The sequence below is a fragment of the Mangifera indica genome, chromosome 1, assembly GCF_011075055.1.
Source record: "Mangifera indica cultivar Alphonso chromosome 1, CATAS_Mindica_2.1, whole genome shotgun sequence".
Classification (NCBI taxonomy): domain Eukaryota; kingdom Viridiplantae; phylum Streptophyta; class Magnoliopsida; order Sapindales; family Anacardiaceae; genus Mangifera; species Mangifera indica.
The window spans coordinates 3,216,582-3,244,153 of NC_058137.1; the positions used below are offsets into that span (position 1 = coordinate 3,216,582).

General features: G+C 30.6%; 1 protein-coding gene across 1 annotated transcript; it reads right to left on the bottom strand.

Annotated features, from left to right (window-relative positions):
• Nucleotides 1–1,244: 1,244 nt before the first annotated feature.
• LOC123225723 lies at nucleotides 1,245–27,291 on the bottom strand. The gene is made up of 15 exons (XM_044649842.1): nucleotides 27,135–27,291; nucleotides 26,907–27,033; nucleotides 8,104–8,297; nucleotides 7,765–7,885; nucleotides 7,474–7,667; nucleotides 7,135–7,255; nucleotides 6,844–7,037; nucleotides 6,517–6,625; nucleotides 6,291–6,414; nucleotides 2,964–3,081; nucleotides 2,623–2,749; nucleotides 2,307–2,528; nucleotides 1,989–2,212; nucleotides 1,703–1,781; nucleotides 1,245–1,590 (listed from the first exon to the last, which is right to left on the bottom strand). Exons 1-15 carry the CDS (start codon nucleotides 27,141–27,143, stop codon nucleotides 1,337–1,339), a joined length of 2,217 nt encoding a protein of 738 aa, XP_044505777.1. The 5' UTR covers nucleotides 27,144–27,291; the 3' UTR covers nucleotides 1,245–1,336.
• Between the last annotated feature and the right edge of the window lie 281 nt (nucleotides 27,292–27,572).

Here is a 27,572-nt window from a genome sequence, read left to right on the forward strand (position 1 = left end):
CTATATGACATATTTTATTTGTATTTTGTAATTAACAAGAGATGCCTATGACTCATTTTCAGTCATAACATCAAAATTTTTAACATCAAAATTAAGAAATTAAAGAGTTTTTATACCAAATAGATTATCTGAATCAGATAGATTTTTTATTTAAAATATCAAAATTAAGAAAATTTGGAAGATTTTAAACATCTTATAGAAATTGAAACAAAATTCGAGTTTAAAATTAATAATATATTTATGCAATTGAAGATATTTTTAAAATATAATTTAAGAATAAAAAATATCTCACCTTTGTTATACACATCACCTTTATATTTAAATTATATATAAAAAATATATAAACATAATACTATTAATTTGTAGAGTATTCTAAAATCAATTTAAAATACTAACTTTAATTTATCCTCACATTTTAACATCCTATAAGACTTTGTTATAATTCTTTTAAAATTTATTGAAACATAAAAATCATCCGTTTTCATATATCTATTTTTCTTTTTATTTTGTAATTAAAAGGACAAACTTGTGACTCATTTTCAACCATAACATAAAAATTAAAAAAATTATGAAAGTATTTATACGTCTTGAAGAAATTAAAACAAAAATTTTTGAGGTTGTGATATTTTAAAAAAATTAATTAAAAAATAAAATAATAGTCTTTCTCATTTAAAATAAACAGTATATAAATATTCCTTACCCAAGGTTTAATAGAATGAAAAATTCTCATCGTTTTAAGTGTTTAGAAACAAAATTCTTGCATCACTTGGTGAATCAATTTAATTTTTCCTAGAAATGATAATTTTGCTATTCTATTTAAATTATAAAACTATTATTAATATTTAATATAAATGTTATATTATTGATATATTCTTAATAATTTAATAATTTATCAATTAAGTTAATAAAAAAATCGAAATTTTAATTATTTTTTAAATATTATATTTTTATAATTTATTTAAAGTGTAATTGTTATTTTTTAAATGGTTCAATTTTTTTTTTTAATTTTCATAAATTTGTTAACAAATTTTATTACCATTAACATTTTCGAAAATTATAATTCATCCCTAATTTTTTTAAAGAACCTCTAAAATATTTTGAATCTTCATAAATTTGTTAACAAATTTTATTACCATTAACATTTTCAAAAATTATATAATTCATCCCTAATTTTTTAAAGAAAAATAGAAAAAATAATGAGACAATAAACAATATATAAAAAGAAAATATAAAAAAATTAGAGAAAAAGGGGAATAAAAAATCTTATACAAAATAATTCTTTTTCGTCCTTTCACTTCATGGAATTTAGTAAAATAACTGGAGAATGGCGAGAATATCATAGGAAGTGGGCCACCACCACCGCCACCGCCACCGCCACCCGCCACAGGCCGTGCAGCAGGAGCTTCCTTGTCCTTCTTTTCTTCGCCTTGTCAGCTGCCTTTTTATCTTTCTTCTTTCCTCCGCCTTTGGCGGGAACAATCTCAACGTTCCCTTTTAATTTATCTTTCAGATCACGCACTTGCTTTATATCCACAGTTCCCTTCACCGTGACAAGATTTTTGCCACGGTCCGCCGTTACCTTATCGACTCCTGGTTGTTATGCCACGTATGATCATCGTCAGTTGATTAATTTACTAATTTGCCACAAACGCTCTTAATATTAAATAATAATTAACTTCATCAAATTAAGTATTATTCTTACCGTCAAACTTTCTGATAATGTCCATGATTCCCCAGATGCAATCATCAGGATGCAACCTGATCTTCAAAACGTCGGTTCTCTGCAAATGACCCAAAATATTAATCAAATCAGTTAATTGAACTAATATTAAAATTCGAAAATGAATTTTAACCAGCCAGGCCAAGGCCACCTCGTAATTAACGAGGAAGTCAAAATCTTGGAAATGAATCAATCAATTCAAAAACTAAATTATTGAAAATAATTTCTCAACTTGGCAAATAGCATGTTGAATCGAGAAATTAATTACCTCTTTCGGTGGTTTCTTTTCCTCGGCCTTCTTTTTCTCCGGTTTTTTCTCCTCCGGGTTCTTATCTCCGCCACCGGTGGCCGCGTCTTTCTTCGGCTGAGTAGAAATTAGCTCCACTTTCTTTTTCGTTTCTTTTTGCAATCTCTTCTTCAATTCCACAGGGTCCACTTTGCCGACCACTGTTACTTTATTAGCATCACAATCTGTATTCACCGGCTGAACGTCTGCGCAGATTAACAAAACAATATCAATAACTTCAAGAATCAAATATAACAACATTGTCCAAACAATTAATTAAAGATTTAATAATTATATTACCTTTGTAAGATCTCACCGCACGTTTGACTATCATAGCGCAGCCTTCACAATGCATCTCCAAAACGACGGTGACAACTCCGTCATCTTTCTTCGGCTTAGGAGAAATTAGCTCCACTTCCTTTTTCGTTTTTTCTTCCAATATCTCCTTTATATTCGCAGGGTCCACTTCGCCGACCACCGTAACTTTGTTAGCATCACAATCTGTCTTCACCAACTGAACGCCTATGCAGATTAACAAAACAATATCAATAACTTCAAGAATAAAATATAACAACATTATCCAAACAATTAATTAAAGAATTAATAATTATATTACCTTTGTAACCTTTCACCGCATCTTTGACTTCCTTAGCGCACCTTTCACAGCGCAACTCCATCTTCAAAACGACGGTGACAACTCCGTCATCTTTCTTCGCATCGTCATTCTTGGGGGCTTCTTTTTCCTGCACAACCACAAAACACAAGGCAAGATAAATCCCCAACTAATCCAAAGAGAATAAAAAATTCCAACTCTCAAAAGAGTAAACATCACCGAGATAATAACCTCGCCCATTTAACTATAGGAAAATTGTTTATATTTTCCTTTTTGGGTGATTAAACAACAGCCACGAACAAGCAGATGAAAAAAATAAAGAAACGGGTAGGAATGATTGTTACCTGAGATGGGTAGAAGAGCCCAAGGACAGAGCTAACGCAAGCCAATAAGAAGACAATAACAACTATCATCTTGCGTTGAAACAGAATAGGTATGCGAAGTGAGAAACTAGTAGTGAGATTTCAGAGAACTACACCGCTTTTAAATAGAATTCCAACGCCACCCGACCCGACAACTGTCCAAGCAATCGTCCGACTCCAATGCAAGTAAAAAAAAAATTTAAAAATAATATTAATTTCCAGAATATCGCGGTCGGTTTGACTGAATGTTCAAATATCTTTTCCACGGATTCTTCTATCTGAAGTTTAGATAGACTTAAAAAAAAAAAACAAGGCCAAAGACTATTTCCACCCAAAGTATCCTGTAATGTCAAATTTTTATCTTTTAATTATAAAAATATTACACACCTATTTATAGCCGGTTAAATTTAATAGAATCCTAATGTCTAAAAATTTTATTTTTTTTTACCCTTCCAAACTTTAAAAACTAAAATTTTCCTTCAATCTAAGTTTTAAAATAGCAGTTTCACTTTAAGGTTTCATTTTAAAATCTCCGATAACATCTTCGACTCTATTTCTAATACATAGTTTTAAAATGGCCTTATTAAAAGCAATTTTTCTCCTACTAAAAGCTCAAATTTATGGAGGAAGTAAAATCAAATTTGAGCTTCTATTGAACCTGTTGTTGGCATGTTGGCTGATGTCGGTCCTATCAACTTGGTTAAGAAGGCAAAAGGCCAAACGACCATTTTCCACCCAAGGTTTGATGTTTTCTCAAAAGTCCCCTCTTTAACTATGAAAACATCAAATACTCACCCATGGCAGTTAGATTTAACAAAACTCTAACGTTTGAAAATTTTATCTCTTTTTGCCCCCTTAAACTTTAAAAACTAAAAATTTTCCCTCAGCCTAAGTTTTAAAAAATAGCAGTTTCACCCTAGGGTTTGGTTTTGAAATCTCCGACGACCGTTCCGGCTCCATTGCCGACGACCTCTCCCTCCCGAAGTAGCCTCTCCTTCCAACGAATGATTTCCTCCCATTTGAAAGCTCGATCGACGTCAGAGACGCCTTGGGAGACGAAGAACTTCGTCGAGGAAGACGAAGTTCTTCGTCTGGGAAGACGGTCACCTTTCCACCCTGACAAAGTTCTTCGTCTCTCAAGGCGAAGACAAAGCTGATCGAGCCTCCAAATAGGAGGAAAACATTTGTCGGAAGGAGAGGTTGCTTCGAGAGGGAGAGGCTGTCGGCAATGAAGCCGGAACGATCGCCGAAGATTTCAAAATCAAACTCTAGGGTGAAACTGCCATTTTTTAAAACTTAGGCTGGGAGAAAATTTTAGTTTTTAAAGTTTGGGGGGTAAAATTGGATTCTATTTTAGTTTATTTTTAATATTATAATAAAAATAACGATTTTATCCTTACCACCGTTAGAGTTTTGTTAAATCTAACCGGTCATGGGTGGGTATTTAATGTTTCCATAATTAAATGGTGGAAACTTGAGAAAGCATCAAACCTTGGGTGGAAAATAGTCGTTTGGCCTTTTTTTTTTAACGGAAAATTACACAATCAAATCCTATACATGAGCATAAATATTATCTAATTAATAAGAATTGATAAATTCTTATTATGACTAATTTATAGGACATTGTATAAATTAGTTTAAAATATTAGCTAGAATTTATACTAATATTTTAACCTATAAGATTTTGTTGTTATTTCCTTAAAATTGGTCGAAACATAAGAAACATCTATATATATTCATATGATATATTTTATTTTTATTTTATAATTAATGAGAGAAATCTGTGATTTTTCTTTAGTTATAACATCAAAATTAAGAAGTTTTTATACCAAAGGGACAATCTAATTTGGATTGGATTGCTCATTATAAAAAAAAAAAAATTTCAAAATTAAGAAATTTTGGAAGATTTTATATGTCTTGTAGACATTGAAACAAAATTGGAGTTTAAAATTAATAATAAATTTATGCAATTGAAGAAATTTTTAAAAATTAATTAAGGAATACAAAAATTCTCATCTTCATCATAATCAAATATGTCTAATAATAAATAAAGGTATATGTGCATCATTATCTTATCTTTAATCACATAATAACATATTCTACCAAAAATATATTCACATAAAATTATTCTTAATTTTTAGAGCATTGTAAAATCAATTTAAATTACTAACTTTAATTTATCTTTATATTTTAACAATTTATAAGACTTTGTTGTTATTTTCTTAAAATTTATTGAAGCATAAGAAACATTTGTAATTATATAAATCATATTATTACAGTTTAATTTAATTAATTTAAAAATTAAAATGGCTTAATCAGATTTAAAATTTTTTCAAACCACCGAATCCTATATATCGAATTACATTTTCCCTCAACAAAAAGGAAATTAGATTCAAACTTCAAATGAATAATCTTTTATACTTTGAATGTGCTGGCTATTTGTTGTAACGATGAAATACGAAGTGCTCGTTAGCCACAAGCCTACAACCACAAGGGCTTCCTTAACAATCAAAGCGGGAACCACACTAAGCATGCCACTAAATCAAGACAAATTTTTGTCACCAAAAAAATCATATCAACCCACCAGGTGGCTTCTTCTGCACCATCCAAAAACTAAAAAAAAATATATTGAAGTAGAACACAAAATTTTCAATATTTCATATTAAAGGAAGGAACAAACAAAAGACAACATCCAACAACCAATATACCGACTGAATCGCCAAAGCTAAATAGCCGGCGCCAGTCGGATAATACTCTACCACGTAACAACATTCTGAACCCCATAATTCCAAATTTCTAGTTAAATTTGGGTGTTTAATTTCTGTTCTCACCCTGGTTCATTTCATTGTTTGGGTTTTTGGCCTTTATTAGTAATGTTTTCCCGCTACCCACTGTTTAGCCGGCACCATTTATTAGTAATGTTTTCCTGCACCAGTCATCCCATTGCTAAATTACTATTGCATTTGTAAAAAGAGCTTAAAGTGCACATTCAAATACTCAAGGGCAGGCAGAAAACATAACAAAGCTAATTAAAGGGACAATTCAAAAGGAAACGACACATCTAATATACTACTAAATCCACAAATCATGAAGAATTCATGCATGGGCATATCATCCTCAACTGTTAAAAACACCACACACCGTAGCAGAATTATTAAATTTCATCTCTATATAGTATGGATGAGGTAAATTTCAACGTAATAAGCATCGGTTCACTGATGCTGCAAGTGTAGGCCAGCCACTGTAAAAACTTGATGAAAAAAAGAGTTCATGAATAGAGCAAACAAAAAAGTATGTGCGCTCAATTACTGCCGAGGAGAAACACTTTCTTTTTCGTTTTTTTCTTCCAATCTCTCCTTCATTTTCACAGGGTCCACTTTGCCGACCACCGTAACTTTATTAGCATCACAATCTGTCTTCAACGACTGAACGCCTATACAGATTAACAAAACAATATCAATAACTTCAAGAATCAAATATAACAACAACATTCTCCAAACAATTAGTTAAAAAATTAAAAATATATTACCTTCCTAAAATTTCACCTTAACCTGGACTTCCTTAGGGCAGCCTTCACAATGCAATTCCATCTTCAAAACGAAGTTATCTTTCTTCGCACCGTCATTCTTGGGGGCTTCTTTTTGCTGCACAACCACAAAACACAAGGCAAGATAAATCACCCACTAATCCGAAGAGAATAAAAAGTTCCAACTCTCAAAAGAGTAAACATCACCGAGATACTAACCTCGCCCATTTGACTATAGGAAAATTGTTTATATTTTCGTTTTTTTGGTGGTGTCTGAATGATTGAAAATAATTTCTCAACTTGGCAAATAGCATGTTAAATCGAGAAATGAATTACCTCTTTCGGTGGTTTCTTTTCCGACGGTTTCTTATCTCTGCCACCGGCAGCCAGGTCTTTCTTCGGCTGAGGATAAATTAGCCCCACTTTCTTTTTCATTTTTTCTTCCAATCTCTCCTCCATTTTCACAGGGTTCACTTTACCGACCACCGTAACTTTATTAGCATCACAACCTGTCTTCACCGACTGAACGCCTATGCAGATTAACAAAACAATATCAATAACTTCAAGAATCAAATATAACAACAATATTATCCAAACAATTAATTAAACAATTAATAATTATATTACCTTGGTAACCTTTCACCGCATCTTTGAGTTTCTCAGCGCAGCCTTCACAATCCATCTCCAAAACGACGGTGACAACTCCCTCATCTTTCTTCGCACCGTCATTCTTGGGGGCTTCTTTTTGCTTCACAACCACAAAACACAAGGCAAGATAAATCACCCATTAATCCAAAGAGAATAAAAAATCCCAACTCTCAAAAGGGTAAGCCTCACCGAGATACTAACCTCGCCCATTTGACTATAGGAAAATTGTTTATATTTTCGTTTTTTTGGTGGTGTCTGAATTATTGAAAATAATTTCTCAACTTGGCAAATAGCATGTTAAATCGAGAAATGAATTACCTCTTTCGGTGGTTTCTTTTCCGACGGTTTCTTATCTCTGCCACCGGCAGCCAGGTCTTTCTTCAGCTGAGGATAAATTAGCCCCACTTTCTTTTTCATTTTTTCTTCCAATCTCTCCTTCATTTTCACAGGGTTCACTTTGCCGACCACCGTAACTTTATTAGCATCACAACCTGTCTTCACCGACTGAACGCCTATGCAGATTAACAAAACAATATCAATAACTTCAAGAATCAAATATAACAACAATATTATCCAAACAATTAATTAAACAATTAATAATTATATTACCTTGGTAACCTTTCACCGCATCTTTGAGTTTCTCAGCGCAGCCTTCACAATCCATCTCCAAAACGACGGTGACAACTCCCTCATCTTTCTTCGCACCGTCATTCTTGGGGGCTTCTTTTTGCTTCACAACCACAAAACACAAGGCAAGATAAATCACCCATTAATCCAAAGAGAATAAAAAATCCCAACTCTCAAAAGGGTAAGCCTCACCGAGATACTAACCTCGCCCATTTGACTATAGGAAAATTGTTTATATTTTCGTTTTTTTGGTGGTGTCTGAATTATTGAAAATAATTTCTCAACTTGGCAAATAGCATGTTAAATCGAGAAATGAATTACCTCTTTCGGTGGTTTCTTTTCCGACGGTTTCTTATCTCTGCCACCGGCAGCCAGGTCTTTCTTCAGCTGAGGATAAATTAGCCCCACTTTCTTTTTCATTTTTTCTTCCAATCTCTCCTTCATTTTCACAGGGTTCACTTTGCCGACCACCGTAACTTTATTAGCATCACAACCTGTCTTCACCGACTGAACGCCTATGCAGATTAACAAAACAATATCAATAACTTCAAGAATCAAATATAACAACTAAATTATCCAAACAATTAATAATTATATTACCTTCGCAACGTTTCACCGCCTTTTTGAGTTTCTCAGCGCAGCCTTCACAATCCATCTCCAAAACGACGGTGACAACTCCCTCATCTTTCTTCGCATCGTCACTCTTGGGGGGTTCTTTTTGCTGCACAACCACAAAACACAAGGGAAGATAAATCACCCACTAATCCTAAGAGAATAAAATTCCAACTCTCAAAAGAGTAAACGTCACCGAGAAACTAACCTGGCCCATTTGACTATAGGAAAATTGTTTATGTAATTGAATGAATTGAAAAATGAGAAATATAAACTTATTTAATTAAAGGAACAGAAGCCCAGGCTGCGAAGAGAAGAAGCAAGAAGAAAGAATCCCTCTGGATGAAAGTATACAGAAATGAAGTTGAGGGCCTCATATAAAAAAATAAACTGCCGCCTTTATTGACTAAATTTCATCTTCTTCTTGCATTCCCACCCATTTTTCAACCTTGGTATACGTGGCAGATAATCCACCGTACATAACAATATTGTCCTTTTTGTGGTGGTCTGGATTGGTTTTGCGTTGTGGGGATTGTTTTCGCAAAGGGGAACTGAGGCAGAGGCGTAGATTTAGAAGGCAAATTTGGATTTATGTGAGGGTTTTTCATTTTCATTTCTTATATGTAATTTTATGGTTGTACGATGTAATATCTTCATAATATTAAAATAATTATTAATATTATATATTTTATCATAAAATATAATAAATATAAAAAATATACATATTAATATGATCCAGATATATTAAAAATTATTGATACAATAGATATATTATGTTACAATACTTATTATTAACATAAATTAATATATTAAAATATATATATATATAATAAAATTATATTGATAATTTTAAAATTTTAAAAATATTTTATAATATTTTTAAGATGATGGCGCATAAATTATAATTTTTTTGTTATAATACGGTGTTAAAGTTTTCTTGTGAGAGAAGATTTGGATCATAAAAATAATTAATTTGTAATAAATATATGCAAGGTTAATTAGGATTTTGGGGGATTGATGATTTGGTAGAAGCACCATCCACCTGATGAAGTTGGGTAGACCAGTAACTTAAGTTATGGCACGTAAAACCGGTAAAGTTGCGTAACAAACTAAAATTTTTCTGCATGATTACAGAATCAATGTGTGTTATGGTAGCTGTCATGTCATGTCATGTCACAGTGTCTATAGGGATAACTCTGTTTTTTTTCTAACTTATCTTTATTCAAATGAATTGACGAAAACAATAATCCATCTCATCTTTATTTAATAAATGTCACAACCAAAAAAACAATGAAAAAAAATAAGGGTTTTTATTATGATACACATTTTCCTTAAATTGGTAGATGTTAACACAATTACTCAGTTAATTTTTTAATATAATTTTTTTAATTATATTATTTAATTTAAAAAACAATCCTAACAGGTTTTCAAATTCTAATAAATCAAAATAAAATTTTTTGTTTTCATAATAATCCCAGGTGACAAAACTAGTTTTGTTAATACCAAGAATATTATGGTCAGTTGGACTAAATGTTACACTAAAATATTTTTCTCTCAGATTCTTCTATTTGTAATTTAGATAGACTCAAAAATAAATTTATATTAGTTAATTTCTGTTAATATTATTATATAATGAATCAGTGGGTTAAGTCAAGCTTGTAAACCTTCAAGGTCGGATCTTAGACTTGGACACTAAATCTCTGAGTCAATATATTAGTGTTTATATAATTATTTAAAAAATTAAATAAATAATTAATATTTATAATATAAAAAAATTATTTTTTATTTAAATTAACGGACATATTATATATACTTTTCAGGCCACCCTGACCTTATTAGAAGCAATTTTCCTACCACTGAAAGCTCAAAATTATGAAGGAAGTAAAATCAAATTTGAACTTCTATTGAAACTGCTGTTGGCATGTCGGTTGATATCGGTCCTACAACTTGGTTAAGAAGGCAAAAAGTAAAAAATGTTTCAGCCAGACTTTTTCGGCTTTCAAAGGTCTAACGTGGCCTTTGAGTCACAAAATGATGTGGTTCTGTGCAATGAATTGAAACAAAAACGTCCAAAGGAGTGGGCCTCTTACTCCAACTCACAAAAACACCCGGAGCTCATTGTTTTGGATTAATCGAATTGTAAGCATACAACGCGAAGCTTAGGGTGGGCTATGTGGGGTTGCAGCCTAGCCTAGTTTTCTGAAATTTTTTTAAAGATTATTACTATTACCTATTATTATTATATATTATATATTATAAAAAAAACATATAATATTTTTAAAATTACATCCCGACCTTTAGTTCTCCTTATTCCCATTAACTTTATCTTGACTGACTGAATCCACCCTCAATAACAAAAAATCTGCAGATAAAAAATTCGAGAGAGGAAGAATATAAATTAAATAAGCTAAGTTTGATTTCTAATTTGTTTTTTTATTTTTTTATAATTCAAATTTAATTTGGTGATTTCAAAGGCATGTGGAGCTTAAATGACGTAGCAATTTCTTTAGAAAACTTCCCTTGTCCATTGAAGTATGTATTCATGTCAACTTCCCATAAACTTAAGCATATTCAGTCAGAACCCATATCACAACATTTTCAGGCCCATTCCATAAGCCCCAAGCTCTTGTCTTTAGGCCGAATTTCCCTTCGAAAGCCCAATAGTAGTCTTTGGTTAGTGTTGATCCAAAATAAAAGGAACTGTACTACCATGTATATTTTTTAATATATAATTAAACATATAGATAATATATAATTATATTATTAAGTATTATTTTATTTTTAATTTAAAATTATTTAATTACATAATAATACATCATTTATATACTCAATTATATACTTAAAATATGTTTTGTCTTTTTGTGCCCAAGGAGACCACGTGTGGATTTTTTTCACATAATATGTCAATAGTGAAACCATGGTCTTGTCAATTTCCGTACCAAACTTGCCAGCGATAGATTGAAACACCGGACTTTATAGCCCTTTAGTTAATATGTCAGCATGTTGACTATTGGATCTATTATATGATCATGCAAATATTTCTTTTCTCAACTTGTCTTTGATGAAAGTGTTTATATTAGGGTTAGACTCAAACCGAGTTAGCTCAAGCTCAAAAATTGATTCAATTTGAATTTGTTTACTTAAAATATGAGTCGAGTTTGAGTTAAAAAGTTTGGCTCGTTTTAAAACAAAATGAAACTTGAGCTATAAAGAGTTTGACTCACAAGCTAGATAGATAGGTTGATTCAGTTCAAATTTGACTTATGATTCAATTCGAATAAACGACATCGTTTTATCAATAAGTTACTAATTTAAGTCACATATTCGAGTATGAATTTGAACCATAAATTCAAGTCAAACTCGAATCAAATTTAAATTATCATTAATATTAGCTCAACGAATTTAAACCAAACTCGAATTAAACTATTTTTTATTCAAATTAATTTAAATCTAAAGATATTCGAACTTGATTTGGTTCGTATTTACCCTTAATCTCCACATCATAATGACTTGGATTGTATGTTTAACTTCATAAGACCTTTACATTTTGGGGTAAACAGAAGGCCAATCGACTATTTTCCACCTAAACTATGTTGCATTTTCAAAATTCCTCTCATTAACTATAGAAATATCGTTTACCCACCCATCAGTAGTTAAAATTAACGGTAGTGAGGGTATAATCGTTATTTTATATTTAATATTAAAAATAAACTTAAATATAATTTCATTCCCCCCCCCCCCTAAATTTAAAAAACTAACTTTTCTTCCCTAGGCTAAGTTTGAAAAGATCACATTTCCCCCCCAGGGTTTAATTTCCAAACCTCTTCACTTTCTCCAGCACCATTGCTGACCGTCTCTCCCTCCCGACTGTTTCTTTTCCACTGACGACCCTCCTTAACTTCACCCCAACCCATCTGACGTTGAGAAAAGTTGTCTGAGAAGAGAAATCGTCTTTCCAAACGATAAAGACGAGATCGATCGATCTCATCTTCTTCGTCTGGGAAGACGAGACGACTCATCGTCCTAGATGAAGACGAGATGACTCGTCATCCTCTAGAAAGATGAGTCATCTTCCCAGAGGACGAAGACGAGATCGATCGATCTCATCTTCATCGTCTAAGAAGACAATTTCTCTTTCCAGACGACTTCTCTCAGTGTTAGAAGGGTTGAGGTGGAGTTGAGAACACCCAAAGCTCATTGTTTTTTATTAATGGAATTGTAAGCAGCATACAATGGGCTATGTGGGGTTGCAGCCTAGCCTAGTTATCTGAAATTTTTTTAAAGATTATTACTATTACCTATTATTATTATATATTATATATTATAAAAAAAAACATATAATATTTTTAAAATTACATCCCGACCTTTAGTTCTCTTTATTCCCATTAACTTTATCTTGACTGACTGAATCCACCCTCAATAACAAAAAATCTGCAGATAAAAAATTCGAGAGAGGAAGAATATAAATTAAATAAGCTAAGTTTGATTTCTAATTTGTTTTTTTATTTTTTATAATTCAAATTTAATTTGGTGATTTCAAAGGCATGTGGAGCTTAAATGACATAGCAATTTCTTTAGAAAACTTCCCCTGTCCATTGAAAGTATGAATTCATGTCAACTTCCCATAAACTTAAGCACATTCAGTCAGAGACCATATCACAAGATTTTCAGGCCCATTCCATAAGCCCCAAGCTCTTGTCTTTAGGCCGAATTTCCCTTCGAAAGCCCAATAGTAGTCTTTGGTTAGTGTTGATCCAAAATAGAAGGAACTGTACTACGTATGCATATTTTTTAATATATAATTAAACATATAGATAATATATAATTATATGATTAAGTATTATTTTATTTTTAATTTAAAATTATCTAATTACATAATAACACATTATCTATATACTCAATTATATATTTAAAATGTGTTTTGTCTACGTTCAATAGTTTTGTGCCCAATGAGACCATATGTGGAATTTTTTCACATAATATGTCAATAGTGAAACCATGGTCTCGACAATTTTACAAATTTCATACAGTCTATTATATGATCATGCAAATATTTCTTTTTTCAACTTGTCTTTGATGAAAGTGTTTATATTAGGGCTGCACTCAAACCGAGTTGGCTCAAGTTCAAAAGTTATTTTGATTCAATTCGATTTAGTTTGAATTCGTTTATTTAGAATATGAATCGAGTTTGAGTTAAAAAGTTTAACTCATTTTAAAACAGAGTAAAACCTGAGCTATAAAGAGTTTGGCTCGCAAATTAGATAGATAGTTCGATTCAATTCGAATTTGACTTGTGACTTAATTCGAATAAACGACGTCGTTTTATCTATGAGTCACTGATTTATGTCACATATTCAAATATGAATTTAAACCATAAATTCGAGTCAAACTCGAATCAAATTCAAATTGAACTGTTTTCATTTTAATTAGATTCGAACTACCGTTAATATTAGCTCAATGAATTTAAACTAAACTCGAATTAAACTATTTTTTATTCAAATTGAATTTAAACCAAAAGATATTCGAACTTGATTTGGTTCGTATTTACCCCTAATCTCCACATCATGATGAATTGGATTGTAAGTCTAACTTCATAAGACCTTTACATTTTGGGGCAAACACAATTCAAAATGATTATAGAAGAGGTTGGTTGGTAATGCTAATATTAACATTATATTTAGAAAACTTCCCCTGTCCACTGAAATATGAATTCATGTCAACTTCCCACAAACTCAAGCTCATTCAGTCACGACCCATTTCATAAGATTTTCAGGCTCATTCCACAAGCCCAAGCTCTTGTCTTTCCCTTCAAAAAACTGTTTGTTTTTAAAATTTGAAAGCCCAATAGCAGTCGTTGGTTAGTGTTGATCCAATGTAAGTATATAATTATATAATTGAATATTATTTCATAAGATTTTTGGGCCCATTCCATAAGTCCAAGCTCTTGTCTTTAGGCCGAATTTCCCTTCAAACAAGTTTTTGTTTTTTAATTTTGGAAGCCCAACAACAGTCTTTGGTTAGTGTTGATCCAAAATACAAAGAAAAATGTTACATATATACATTTTTTAGTATACAAGTGAACATATAGCTAACATGTAATTATATAATTAGATATTATCTTTAATTTAAAATTATTTAAATACATAATAATAAATCATCTATATACTCAATTATATATTTAAAATGTGTTTTGTCAGCATTCAATAGTTTTGTGCCCAATCAGACCATATCAGTTGCCTTTATGTGGAATTTTTTCACATAATATATGTCAACAGAGAAACCATGGTCTTGTCAAATTTACAAATTTTATATGGTCTCCTATCAAAATTTGCTCCGTACCAAACTTGCCAACGATAGATTGTACCATTGGACTTCATAGCCCTTTAGTTAATATGTCAGCATGTTCATTATTGGATCTAACATATGATCATGCAAATATTTCTTTTTCTAACTTGTCTTTGATGAAAGTGTTTATCAATCTCCACTAGGCCTGGACCCGAACTAAGTTAACTCAGGTTTAAAAATCAGTTCAACTCAATTCGATTTTGTTTGAATTCGTTTACTTTAAATATGAACTAAGTTTGAGTTAAGAGGTTCGATTCGTTTTAAAACCGAATAAAACTCAAACTATAGAGAGTTCGATTTATGAATTGGATAAATGGTTTGATTCGATTCTAACTTTGCTTTTGGCTACAATGTCATTTTATCAATGGGCCATTAATTTGAGTCACGTATCTAAACCATAAATTAGAGTTAAATTTGAACCAAATTTAAAATAAATTATTTTTATTCAAACCGAATTTGAACCCCCCTAATATTAGCTCAATGAATTTGAACTAAACTATTTTTTATTTGAACTGAATTCGAACTAAGAGATATTTAGACTTAGTTTGATTTGTATCCACTCCTAATCTCTACATCATGATGAATTGGATTGTAAGTCTAACTTCATAGGACTTTACATTTTGGGGTAAACACAATTCAAAATGATTATAGAAGAGGTTGGTTGGTAACTTGGGTTGTTGCATATTCTATTTTTATTGAAAGACGTTAGAAAACCGCTTTTTACAAGAGTCAATTACAATAATACTCCAAATTAAATTTATTTTATTAGTATGATTTATAAAATTGAAATAATAAAAAGAGGGGAAAACGGACACGAAATCACCACCCAAATACCACTTATGATGATTACCATCGTCATCAACGAGCCTGCTGGCGGCACGTTGGTTGCCATCGCCCTCCACTCACCATTACCATTTCAGTGGCCCGCCATCCATTCTTGCAATGGTGCTACCAATTTGGTTAAAAAAGGCAAAATGCCAAAAGTTTTCGGCCGAACTTTTTGGGATTTCTTCGGTCTAACGTGGCTGACTCAGTTTTGATTGCCTTTTCTTTTGTGTAGATGCAGCGATGCCCTTGACAAGAGAAAGAGAATTTGATGACAACAACAATAATAATAATTGATAAAGCTGTGGGGACATATGGTTTAAGTATATAATCTTGTATCCACAAACAATAAATAATATATTAATATATGATTACATATTATATATTATAAAAAATCTAATAATATTTTTAAAATTACATTCCCACTTTTAGTTTTCTTTATTCCCATTTACTTGCTCTAACTTTAAAACAAAATATCTCTTATTAATATCAAATTTCTATCAATTATAAAGAAAAAATTAGTTAGATTAAGATGACGTAGCATATGATATGGACATGTTGATTGAGCTGCCTCTGTATAAAAGTTTTTGCATCAAAATTTGGCAGTGTGGTGTTATTAGAAAAAGAAATTTCCTTTTTTACACCCAAGATCCCAACTTGGTCTCTTCAAAGTTTATTGAGCCCGAACTCAAACTTTCTCAAATCGAATCAAATTCAAGTAAATTATCTTCACTGAATCCACCCTCAATGACAAGTAATCTGCAGATAAAAATTTCGAGAGAGGAAGAATATAAATTAGATAAGTTGAGTTTGATTTTTAATTATTTTTTTTATAATTCGTATTTAATTTGGCTATTTCAATGACATGTGGAGCTTAAATAACGTAGCATTATATTTAGAAAACTTCCCTTGTCCACTGAAATATGAATTCATGTCAACTTCCCACAAGCTCAAGCTCATTCAGTCACGACCCATTTCATAAGATTTTCAGGCTCATTCCACAAGCCCAAGCTCTTGTCTTTCCCTTCAAAAAACTGTTTGTTTTTTAAATTTTAAAGCCCAATAGCAGTCTTTGGTTAGTGTTGATCCAATGTAACTGGGATATTATATATATATATATATTTTAATATATAATGAAACATATAATATATAATTATATAATAATAATAATATTTTATTTTTAATTCAAAATTTTTTTAATTATATAATAATCTATTATTTATATATTTAATTATATACTTAAAATATGTATACAGGTTGTTAAGTCAAAAAAGAAAAAAAAGAAAACAAACAAAAAAAAAAATCAACAGAGTCGTGTTCAAAGGAGATGTTGAATTTTAGGTTTATAATAATTGTCAGAAAATGAAGGTGCACGTGGGTGCCAATAGCACTTTCCTCTTCACAATGACCTATAAATAGTACAACATAGTTACACTGATTAAGAAATTTTTAATAATTTAATAATATAATTTTAATAATTTCTCTTAAATAAAATATCTTTTTAACGTAGAAAGGGTTTTAAAAAGTTTTTTTTTTTAAATTTTTATAAGAGTATTGTTTATTGTATATATATTTTATTTAATTTAAAATTATTTAATTATATGATAGTATATTATATATATTTAAATTGTGTCACATAAATATATATTTACAATTTTATTATTTTTATAATATATAATTATGTTGAAAACAAAATGTCATACTGAAAGGATAACACAAGTTGAAATTAGAGGACGAAGAAAATTGAATTTTGATTTTTGAAGAGACGTATTTGAAAATCGTGCGGCGCCATGTGTCATGACGTGGATTGGTCCCACCGTAGACCATCCATTCTGGTGGCTTCTCTCAAGATTCCCAAAGCCAAACCGTTTTCAAACCCCAACATCCGCCGCATCCATGCTTATGTATGTATGCATCCCACATACATCCATTCATCAATCATCACATGACAAATCACAAGGGAATCCTTCAAGTTTAAAATAATGTTGAAATTATAGAGTCATAGTCGGAGCTGAGTCAGGGATTGGGACCTCGTTCATGACTCAGCTTCACCTTTGCTTGAAATGGTGTTGTCTCTTTAAGTATAATGATGGCGACAAATTAATTCCCAGATCTAATTTAATCGTTTTCTCGTAGTTATTGCTGAATTAGGTTACTATAAAGAATTATTAATTTTTTTTTAATAAATCCTAAGACAAATTACTGTGTCACCTTTTTCGAATTTTAGCTACCTAACCTTATTCTTTTTTTTTTTTAAATTTTACTAGATGTTCGACAGATCTAGACAAGTAAATTCAAATTTTGGTCTTTCTGATTTTCTTTGCCTTGTCAAAATGAAGAAAACGTGCCGGCTGTCTAATATTGAAAATTGAAATTAAAGCCTTTTCTAATGCACTCTTTTGATTGAATTTTAAATCATATTATAAAAAAATTATTTAAGTAACAAAAGAAAATTTTTTATATATAATAAAACATAAGTTCAATCCCTTCTAATAATATATTAAGATCAAACTTTTGATCTACCTAATTTAATAATTATGAGATTATTCATTAGTATAAAGTTTATCTTACTCAGTACGATTTATTTAATTCTAATATGATAATTCAATTTAAATAAGATTTCTCATTACCAAAAAAAATTTGTCTTTATAGGCTAACTTAATTGACAATGGAATGAATTCTATATATAAAAAGGTATAAATTCAAATCTCAGTAATATTTCAAAACTAAACTATTTATTTATCGTATGCAATGATCGTGAAAATTCGAATATCAATCTATTGCCGAAATTAGTCAAATGCACTTAAACCATCTCCTATCTTATATCCACCAATGGACACCGGTAAACTTTTTAGCTTGAGACAAGTAGAAGGCATCCATCTGAGTAACAAGGGTTCTATATATCCAAAACCTTTTACAAATATTTTCTTATTCTGCTCCATATTAGTTATGCAAAGATATCCTCATCTTCCTAATTTGCATACTTTTGATACGGTTAATATTCCATTTTTCAATTGAAATCTTATTAGGATTAAGAATAATAAATTATCCTAATATGTAGTTTAAGAGTTACCCACCCATTCAATAACGAGGAGTTTTCTGGCTAATAAAAAATATATATATTATTCAGTATGTTAATGGTAAATTGCTCTTAGCTTAAGCACAAGACAATTGGCCTCTTATCAACCACTAAACATAAATAACTCAAAATTAATAACATAATTAATTATGTTAAACACTGAATTGTTTAATTATACTACTCAATGCATGATTTAACCATTTCAAAATTGGAATCCCGAAGGAAGTTTCAATTCTGCTCTAAATCGATTAAACATTATATTAACATTGTGATGGAGTGGTGACCCCGATCCATAAGAATGTGACAACATTCTTTTTTATTAATATTCGTGATTTTTGTTTTATTAGGGATTTGTTAACTAATTAATTAGCTAAGAGTGAGACGAGCATTTGTCAAGTAAGAGTGAGGAAGCCATTTAGTGTCGGTGATTAACAACAATTAAGTTTGTACTATGTTGGTTAACCTATCATTAGCATGGTGATTAGTAGATAATCAAATAGAAGTAGTCGTTTTAGTTACAAGTATGTATAATTTAATTCAAACCATAAAATCAAATCAAATTATTTAAAAATTATGATTTTGGTTGAAAATTTTTTAAATTGTTTTTTTTTTTTTGTTTATGTTACTGTTTGAACGATTTTCAAACCTATACAAATTGTAAATTGTCTATATATATATATATATATAAAACTAAATTTGACAGAATTTTTTAATAAATAATTATGTATGCACTTTATTTTTTTCATATTTATTTTATTAGTTTTTTACATGTATATTGTCTATATATTTTATATGTTTATGAAAATTATAATTCAATTAATTTTATTAAATTATATATATTTAAAAGTGAATAATTTTAATTAATTTAAATTATAATTCAAATCAGACCAAACTATATTTTTTCAATTTGGTTTGAAATTTAAAATAGTTTTAAATTGTTTTGTTTGGTTGGAAATTTTTAAAATAAGTTTTTTTCAGCTTAGTTTAAAAAAAATCTTTTAAATCCCATCAAACCGACCGTGCACACCCCTAGTTTTTGTTAATAACATTATCTTTGCTTCATAATTTTAATTAAAAATAAACTGTTAGGTCATATACAAGACAGAAGACATACATGTGGCCAATTTTGTATGCATAATTGATCAAATTATATGTGTTGGTTTTACTCTTGAGCTAACAAGTTAGGTGGGTTATTGATTTAATTAATTAATTAATTAATGTATAAAAATATGTGATCATCCACCCCTTGAGTTGCTGTAAGTGTTAAGTGCTAAAATCCAACATATATTTGATGCCTTTTTATCAGTCATTCGTGAACCATGCATATGCATCAGCCATGATCTACCCATGACATAAGAGATGAGGTGGAGTCCACTACGAACAGCAAATGAAATTTGGTTTCCACTGTGGTTAGGTGTCGTCTCAAATCCAAGCTTTTTAGAAATGATAATGGTGGTGTCATCTCCATCAAATTTCTCATACTACTCCTAGCTTTTTAAATATAATTACAAGTGATGGTGTGAGTGTGACAATCCAGGGGTATAACTTTTTAAGACCGTTTTGTTGGTGCACACCACACTTATAGTTGCAGTTGATAACAGATGATTATCATTGCACTCAAATTCGACTCAATAGCATTAAGATATGGCTCTGGTTTAGGGTTAGAGACGATATCTTTCTCCCTCCCTCTCTCCCTCTCAGCTTCTCTCTTAGTGGCGTTTTATTATCGACCATTATTAGCTGACAAAACCAACCTACAAAAACAAATCAGTCATCTCCAGATGAAGATACTATTCGTCTTCGTCAGAAATGAAGGAACACCTTCATCTCCAATTCTTGTCAATCGAGATTGGTTGAGAAAGGAAGAGGGTTGACGGAGGAGCATAGAGAGAGAGAGAACGTCGTTGTCGTCATCATCATTTCTAACCGTTGATGGCATCTTGAAAAAACCTTTGAGGAAAAAGCTAATTTTTCAAATATTTGATAGTGGGAAATTTGTTCGTTTTCAAATATTGTGAGTGAAAATATAATAAATTTTTATTTTTTAAAATATTTTTATAAATAATAATTTTATCTTTAATAATAACAGTAAAATTTAACAGACAGATAAATATTTAAATTTTTTATAGTTAACAAATAAAAAATTAAATTTACACCAAATTTTGGGTGAGAAATAGTCATTTAGCATTATTCATTCTACTAAATCATTATTTATCTTGACTAATCACACCTTTTTATTGTGTATTACATCTATTTACTGTTCATCCATCCCGTCTAAACAAAAATGTATACATTATTACTATTCATAATTATATTCTAAGGAAAGAGTGTCTCATGGTTGATAAATCCTTTGAAAATATTCCTACATATAATTAGTATATATGGAATCCTAAGAGAATATGGTAAAAAATCCGTGTCATTAAATAGAAAAACTCCCATATCAATACCAGATATTTTTAAAATGGGTTATAAAATGTTACTTCCTCTGGGTGTGGGCAGCCCCACGTGCTTAAAGGAAGTTTCTGCAGTGGAGAATTACAGGCTCCACAAAGGAGACATGAATGAAGGTTCATGGCTAGGCTACCATTCCAGTGAGCTTCATTATTTAATTGCAGTGGAGCCATTTTCTGATGGGATCTGCTACCAGAGTTGAGTTGGGAAGAAACAAAAGGAAAGTGCCTTGAAATTTCCTAGATTTTCTTTTGAATCATTCTTCATAATTGCCTTCACCCAACGTCGCCCAATCTTCACTTTCTTGTTATTTACATCTCATTTTCATCTCCTCCTAATTTTTTTTTTTTTTGACAGAAATTACAGAGTCAATTCCTATACATGAGCATAAATATTATCTAATTAATAAGAATTGGTCAATTCTTGTTACGACTAATTTCTAGGACATTGTATATATTAATTTAAACTACTACCTAGAATTTATACTAATATTTTAACCCACATGACTTTGTTGTTATTTTCTTAAAATTAATCGAAACGTTTATATCTATCTATATGACATTTTATTTATATTTTATAATTAACAAGAGATGTTCATGACTCATTTTCAGTCTGGACATCAAAATTAAAAAATTAAAGAGTTTTTATATCAAATAGACCCTCCCATTAAAATAAGATTTTTTATTTAAAAAAAAGTCAAAATTAAGCAACTTTGGAAGATTTTATATGTCTTGTAAAAATTAAAACAAGATTTTAATTTATCCTCATATTTTAACATTTTATAAGACTTTATTTTCTTAAAATTTTTCGAAACATATAAAACATCTGTATCTATATATCTATTTTTCTTTTTATCTTGTAATTAAAAAGACAAACCCGTGACTCATTTTAGTCTTAACATAAAAATTAAGAAAATTTTGGAAGTATTTATATGTCTTGAAGAAATTAGAACAAAAATTTTGGAGGTGGTGATATTTTCAAAAAATTAATTAAGGAATAAAAAAAATCTTATCCCCATCATAATCAAAATGTCTAATAACAAAATAAAGGGCATTTGTGCGTCATTGTCTTATCGTCAAAATGATTGGCTACTTTTTTTTTTTTTTCAACCCAGTAGAATTTGGGACAAATACGTAACCTTACATCACTATACAAATTAAATTATTAAAAGGAATCTTTGATATTTTTAATACAGACATGGTTGATTTCACGTTCATTCATGTGGGCATTTAAAAAAAAAAAAAAAGAATAAACGATAAAATTGGGTCCTTTTGGATTGGCTGTTTCTCTTATTGAGAGTGTTGCCGGTTTGTCAAGGTAAGGAAAGCTTCATTTTTTCAACAGTAATAAATGTCGTCTCTTTCAGGGGTTCGGATCTTGGCGTTTTGTTTTGCACTCTGTTGATGCATCACATCTGCGTCTGCGCCGTGACTTGCGTAAGTTTGTGTCAAAGAAATTTTTATGTGCAGTGAATCACAGGTTTGGCTTCTTTTTGTGGGTTCAAAATATGTGGCCAAATGGCTTAAGAGATGGAAAATAATATGAATTTAAATATATTTTGATGAATTTTATTTTTATAAATTTGAGATTTTATCTATTAGTTGTGAGCTGATAGTCTAATCTGGATAGACTTTTTCGTTAAGAAAAAATATTAAATGAATATTTCTCACCCGAGTTTAATGAAATGAAAAACTTTTGTCATTTAAATTTTTAAAAGTTAAATTCTTACCTCATTTAGTGAATCAATTTAGTTTTTCTTAGAAATGATATAAAAAAAATCAAAATTTTAATTATTTTTAAAATATTACATTTTAATAATTTATTTGAGGTGTAATTGTTATTTTTTAAACGGTCGAGGGGCCACTAAATTTTTTTGAATTTTCATAAACTTGTTAACATATTTTATTATTACCATTAACATTTTTAAAAATTATAATTTGTTCCCAATTTTTTTAAAGGAAAATATAAAAAATAACGGGATAATAATATATATATATATATATAAAGAAAATATAAAAAAATAGAGAGAAAGGGAATAAAAAATTACACAAAATAACTTTCTTATCGTTTCACTTCATTAAATTTATTAATAGAAGTGAAAGACGGGTGAGAATATGACTTTTTTAAAAGTTTGGTCAAACCTTGGATGGGAAGTAATTTTAAGATTTCAAAAAGCTTTGTCCCGAGGAGAATGCAAAGAACAAGTCAATCTTAAACCTTCAACTCTCTTGAATAATTCATTTATTAATTTTTACATGGAGTCAAATGCAACACAAATCACGTAAAAGCCGAAAGAACAAGTAAAAATCTTAAACATGAATCTTTAAAAAGCCTTACTTTTTTTGCCTTCAAGTTTCAGCTGTATCAAGTTCTTTCACTTTCATATGCAATTAAATATTCATTAGCATAAATTTATTCATCAAGATGCAAATACTTGGTTAACCGGCCTCTATTGCCATGACAAGGCATGGCTTTCGTGGCCCCTTTAATTGGATTTTGATTGATAGCTTCCATTGCATTGCCCCAGTTGTTGTTTGTGGTTATCTAACCAAGGCAGCTTTAATTTAATTTATAAATAATACATTAATTCTCCAAAGCCATTGACTAAGTAACCTCTTTGCTTTGCATGCATGGATGGATCATGGATATATATGGAAGCTACACTACTGTTCCCACTATTCAGTAAAATTATATTTATTTGTTTTGAATATATAAATAGATACATATTTATATATATTTAATCATATGATAATATATATAAATATATACATATTTAGATATTCAAAATAGGTATATATAGTATTGTTTTCTGCTATTTTATAAAGAGTAATGTTATACGTATAACTTTTATTTACAATTTTATATATAAATAATGATATATCATCATGTAATTAAATAATTAAAAATAAAAATAAAATAATATCTAATCTTATAGTAATAGATTATTATTTATGTATAAAATTATACATATAATTTTATTAATTTAATAAAATCTATGTACTTTTTTTGGATAAAACAGAAGAGGAAAAAAATAAAATAAATTAAGGAGGGGTTGACGTTTTTTTAAAATCATGTTTTAGTATCTCTTAAGAATTGGATAAACGTTAAAAAATATATTAAAAAAATCTATAGATAAGACTTATTTTTTGATCCAATCAATTATACAATTTATTTTCCGAATAAAATAAAAAAATATTTATATTTTAATTCAAAGAAAACATTATCCGTACCCAGTAATAAAACTGGCTGTAGTTCCTTCCGGTGGGTGCATTTGTTCTATTACTGTGGATGGGTGACAAAATATTTGAAAAGCTGAAGGCTTGCTCAAGAAAACGAAGGCTTGCATTATCTCTTTACAAAGCCAATTACATGCTTTCAATGTAAACTTTTAAAAACTTATTAAAAAGTTGGAAATCATTTATAATGACAAAATATTTTATTAACTTTTCTTTGATTTTTGTTTCTATGAATTGATGTAAACATATGTATAATTTGACTCAAATTGGAAAATTAAATTAAATTATTTAAAAATTTTAATTTAATTTATAAAAACAGTTCAGTTTTTATTGATAAATTAAAAAATAAATAGTTTTTTGTTTAGGTTATAATTTGAATGATTTTTAAATAAAATTATAATATGTATTTTTTTTTATATATATACATACATATAAAACCTTATTCAACAAACAATTAGATAAATCACTTGTTTCTTAATATATATCTTGTCATATTTTTATATATTTCATATTTATTTTTACATGTTTATTTCATATTCTCAATAATTATGATTTAATTATTATTTATTAAACATTAAATATTTATAAATAAATTATTTTTAATATATTAAAATTGTAATCAAAATTGTATTTTTATAATTTAGTTTAATTAATTAAAAAAGAAAAACGATTTAATGGAATTTAAAATTTTTTGAAATTATTTTTCAAAATAGATTAAAAATACTTAAAATGCACCCAATCCAATCCAATGTATCGAATTACATTTTCCCTCAATTTTGGGAAATTAGATTCAAACTTCAAATGAATAATCTTTTATACTTTGAAAATGCCGTTATTTGCACTACTGATGAAATACGAAATACTTGTCAGCTACAAGCCTACAACCACAAAGGCTGGCTTCCTCAGCAATCAAAACTACAACCACACTAATCATGCCACTAAATCAGGACAAATTTCACCAAATAAATCATATCATCCCACCAGGTGGCCTCTTCTGCACCATCCAAAAACAAAAAAAATTGAAGAACACAAAATTTTAATATTTCGTACTTAAAGAACAAACAAAATACAACATCCAACAACCACTATACCAACTAGATCGCCAAAGCTAAACTAGCCGGCGCCAGTGGATATTACTCAACTACGTAACTACATTCTAAACCCCGTATTTCCAAATTTCTAGTTAAATCTGGGTGTTTAATTACGGTTCTCTCCCTGGTTCATTTCATTATTTACATTTTTGGCCTTTATTAGTAATGTTTTCCCATTATCCGCCGTTTAGTCTCTCGATTGTTGAACCTTTTCATTCACATGATGGAGCAGGCGTTCGGATTCTCATCACTGAACATCTGCGGCGCGTGCAAGCGAGGGTTGTGGTGGTCCATTGCGTAGCCTTGGTTCATGTACGCAATTTGATGATACTGAGGGTCCATGGGGTAGCTCTGGTGGCTGTACACCGGTGCATCGTACCAATAAGTAGGAGGTGGCGGGTAAGGGTAACCGAAGTACTCCATCTTGCTCACTTCCATCTTCGGGGCGTCACCGCCACCGCCACCGCCACCCGCAGCAGCAGCTTCTTTTTCCTTCTTTTCTCCGCCTTTGTCAGCTGCTTCTTTATCTTTCTTCTCTCCTCCGCCGGCTCCGCCGGCTCCTCCGTCTGCTTTGGCATCTTTCTTCTCCCCTCCATCCGCTTTGGCATCTTTCTTCTCACCTCCTTCCGCTTTGGCATCTTTCTTCTCACCTCCGTCATCCTTTTTGGCGGGAACAATCTCAACGTTCCGTTTTAATTTATCTTTCAGATAAGGCACCAGTTCCTTTACATCCATAGTTCCCTTCACCGTGACAAGATCTTTGCTATTGTCCACCATTACATTAACGACTCCTGGTTGTTATGCCACGTAGGATTATCGTCAGTTGATTAAATTACAAATTTGCCACAGACGCTCTGTCAAATTAAGTATTATTCTTACCGCTGATCTTTTTGATAATCCTCTTGATTTTGCTGATGCAACCATCACAGTGCAACCTGATCTTCAAAACGACGGTGCTCTGGAAATGACCCAAAATATTAATTAAATTAGTTAATTGAACTAATATTAAAATTCGAAAATGAATTTTAACCAGCCAGGCCAGGGCCACTTCGTAATTAACGAGGAGGTCAAAATCTTAGAAATAAATAAATCAATTCAAAAATGAATTATTGAAAATAATTTCTCAACTTGGCAAATGGCGTGTTAAATCGAGAAATGAATTACCTCTTTCGGTGGTTTCTTTTCCTCGGGCTTCTTTTCCTCCGGTTTTTTCTCCTCCGGTTTCTTATCTCCGCCACCGGCGGCCGCCTCTTTCTTCGGCTGAGGAGAAATTAGCCCCACTTTCTTTTTCATTTTTTCTTCCAATCTCTCCTTCATTTTCACAGGGTCCACTTTGCCGACCACCGTAACCTTATTAGCATCAAAATCTGTCTTCACCGACTGAACGCCTATGCAGATTAACAAAACAATATCAACAACTTAAAGAATCAAATATAACAACAACATTATCCAAACAATTAATTAAAGAATTAATAATTATACTACCTTCGTAATGTCTCACCGCACGTCTGACTTTCTTAGCGCAGCCTTCACAATGCAACTCCATCTTCAAAACAACGGTGACAACTCCGTCATCTTTCTTCGCACCGTCATTCTTGGGGGCTTCTTTTTGCTGCACAACCACAAAACACAAGGCAAGATAAATCACCGACTAATCGAAAGAGAATAAAAAGTTCCAACTCTCAAAAGAGTAAACACCACCGAGATACTAACCTCGCCCATTTGACTATAGGATAATTGTTTATATTTTCCTTTTTGTGGTGGTGTCTGGATTGGTTTTGTGTTGTGGGGATTGTTTGTGAAGAGAGGAAACTGAGGCAGAGGCGTATATTTATAAGGCAGGTCGTTGCGTTTCAAATGGCCAATTGCAAATTGTTTATTACGCTTTGTTGTCATGCGTATAGGTTGCTCTTATGTCCATGTATGTATGTATGTATGAATGGTGTAAGGCATGTATGATGATTGTAACGAATGTGACGACGTCAGCGTGTCAGTGCTACGGCCATAGAATAAGCAACCAATCCAAGTTTGACTTGACCATGACCCTTCGTACACAATTACTAAACTGGCCCTCTAGAAACTTCTACTTCTTTGACAACCAAGGAGGGTAGTACTGTAGTTTTGCATCACAATTCCCGTTGCAGCCAGGTA

Coding starts and splice junctions, on each gene's coding strand:
- LOC123225723 (XM_044649842.1), bottom strand. Junction 6,415..6,516: donor CCAGGTTAAGGTGAAATTTT/AGGAAGGTAATA, acceptor TAATCTGTATAG/GCGTTCAGTCGTTGAAGACA. Junction 2,750..2,963: donor GGCTCTTCTACCCATCTCAG/GTAACAATCATT, acceptor GTGGTTGTGCAG/GAAAAAGAAGCCCCCAAGAA.